The following is a 2,461-nucleotide window of genomic DNA, read 5'->3' as shown; positions in this document are numbered from 1 at the left end:
TGCTCCCTGAGGCGTTAGGAACGCGACAGAGGACGCGGAAAAGGCCTCCCGCTGCTGAGCTCCGGGGGTCGGGCCCGTACGTGCGGGCCCTCTGGACCTCGGGAGGGGCACTTCGGGAAACTGCGAGGAAGGCTCAAGTGTAAAAACTAAGCAGAGATAAAGGGAAAAAATCAGTGAACTTTATGAGGGAGCGATGGCGATTCCCCAGACTGAAACAGAGAGGAGAGGGCACAACACACCCCGGACAGAGGGCGACACCCTGGAGTTGGCCCCTGGAATATCAGCAGGAGGAGGGACGGAGAGGGGAGGAGTGAGACAGGAAGGGAGAGAGAGAGAGAAGCAGTGACGGTTAAGAACTGTCCCAAAACAATGAAAGATAGCAAACCACAGGTCAAAACTGCTTAAGGAAACACACTGGCAGGATAAATAACTTTAAAAGAAAAGGAATTCTATGTTTTCCGAACTGCTGAAGGACAAAGAAAAAATCTTGAAGGCGGCCAGAGGGAAGTTGCACAGGCAGGGGTGTGGGGGGACCTTCTGGGTGGACGGCAAGAGCAGAGGCAAGACGCAGGGAATAACGGGGAGCTCCGAGGGTTGGTCCGTGGCGGGGAGTGGGGTGACTGCAAAGATTAATAACCACACTGGAGGCCTCGCATGCCTCTGGGGAGCCCCTTAGCATTGCAGCACCGTTCAGAGCCTTGGATTTTCTACGATTCTGTTGGATCTCGCCATGCTTTTATGCATCTGTGGGAAGTGATAATGGGGCTTTCTGGCTTTCTTTAATCTGTTGCTGTCATGAGTTGCATTCATTGGTTTCCCAGTATTAAACCAGTCTTGTATTCCCGGAATCAGATCCCCTCGGTCATGATGCTTCTTATATATTATCATATCAGTTTGCCAATATTTTGCTTAATATTTTTGTATGTGTGTGGATGAAGGATATCAGTCTGTAGTCTTTAAGGAACTGCTTCGTCTGGTTAATAGTATCAGGGTAATCCTGGCAGCTTTGGTGTCCATGTATCATTGGCCGCATAAAATCCCTGGGGAAGTATTTATATTCTGAAAAAGTTTCTATATGTTGGTATTACTTCTTGCTTCAATGCTTGACAAGTCACTGGTAAAGCCATTTAGGCATGGTTTTTTTGTGCGTGTCTTATTTCATTTTTTAGAAAAAATATAAATGCAGTTTTTTAAATAGGTATTCAGGTTTTCTATTTCTTTTTGAGTCACTTTTGATCATTGGTATTTTTTCCAGAAATCCATCCATTTCATCTAAATTATCAAATTTATTTGGTAAAAAGTTGCTCACAATATTCCTTTGTTTTCCTTTTAATGTGTATAAGCGACGTCCCTTCTTTCATTCCTGATTGTGGTCATTTGTATCTTCTCCCATTTTTCTTGATTTTTCTAATTAGAGATTATCAACTTTATTCAAGTTTTGAAATAACCAGCTTTGGTTTTATGGATTTTTTTTCTTTGTCCGTTTCCTATTTCTTTGATTTCTGTTCTATTTTCTTCTTTGTCTATGTTGTGTTTAATATGCCTTTTCTAACTTCTTAAGGTAGAAACTGAAATGACTGGTTTTCAACCTTTTCCAACTTAAACATTTAAAGCAGCAAATTCCTTGTGAACACTGCTTAAACTGTGTTTTACATATCCTGATGTATTATACTTTAGTTTTCATTTAGTTCTAAACATATTCTAATTTCCCTTGTGATTTCTTCTTTGAACAATGGTTTATTTAGAAGTATATTGTTTAATTCCCAAATGTTTGGATATTTTGCAGGTATTTTTTTGTTACTGATATTGATTATTTTGGTATTGGAGAATGTACTCTATGATTTTATAGTCTTTTATACTTTGAGGCTCATTTTTATGTCCTAACATATAATGTCTCTTAGTGAATATCTCATATGCACTTGAACATAATGTGACCTTGAGCAGGTCTTGTACTTACTCTAAACTTGAGGTTTCTTGTCTGTAAGGGGTGCCCTCTGATTCCACATAAGAAGCATGCAGCAGGAGGCTTTGAAATGTGGGTATTCGTTGGTTCTGATGTGCCTGTGTCTTGATCTCTCAGATGGCGTGTGAGTCAGAGCACCGTCCCTTGGGTGTATTTGAGTGCCAGCTCTGTGCCTTGACAGCTCCATACAGCTATGTGGGGCAGAAGCCCCCCAACACCCAGTCTGTCATGTGAGTATCAGTGTCCAGTGGCCCAAGTAGCCCCGCCCAAGCTGGCTGCCTTGAGTCTGACACTTGGCTTGGGCATTGGCTTTAGACCCACCCTGCCCAGCTCTGGACGTTTCACTGTGGCCTGAGGGGGCACGGGGCAAGGCTCGAGGGCCATCCAGCTCTTCCTGAACCTGCGAGCCCCTTCCTTCCAGCTGAGCCTGGAGTCCAGCACCTTCTCCAGCTGGGGTAGCAGCACTGTGACTCAGGCTGGAACCGCTCAGCAGCTGGG

The 2,461-nt window shown here is 43.9% G+C and overlaps 1 protein-coding gene across 1 annotated transcript in view; it reads left to right on the top strand.

Moving 5' to 3' along the window:
• CDPF1 (cysteine rich DPF motif domain containing 1) overlaps window positions 1-2,461 on the top strand; it is a 6,575-nt gene that overhangs the window by 1,254 nt on the left and 2,860 nt on the right. The window contains exon 2 of the mRNA XM_023520346.1: window positions 2,081-2,188. Coding sequence (XP_023376114.1) covers window positions 2,081-2,188 — 108 coding nt within the window. The remainder of the gene's footprint in view (window positions 1-2,080; window positions 2,189-2,461) is intronic.

This window comes from Pteropus vampyrus, unplaced genomic scaffold (genome assembly GCF_000151845.1).
Source record: "Pteropus vampyrus isolate Shadow unplaced genomic scaffold, Pvam_2.0 Scaffold257, whole genome shotgun sequence".
NCBI lineage: Eukaryota > Metazoa > Chordata > Mammalia > Chiroptera > Pteropodidae > Pteropus > Pteropus vampyrus.
This window is presented reverse-complemented; position numbering and strand designations above follow the sequence as displayed.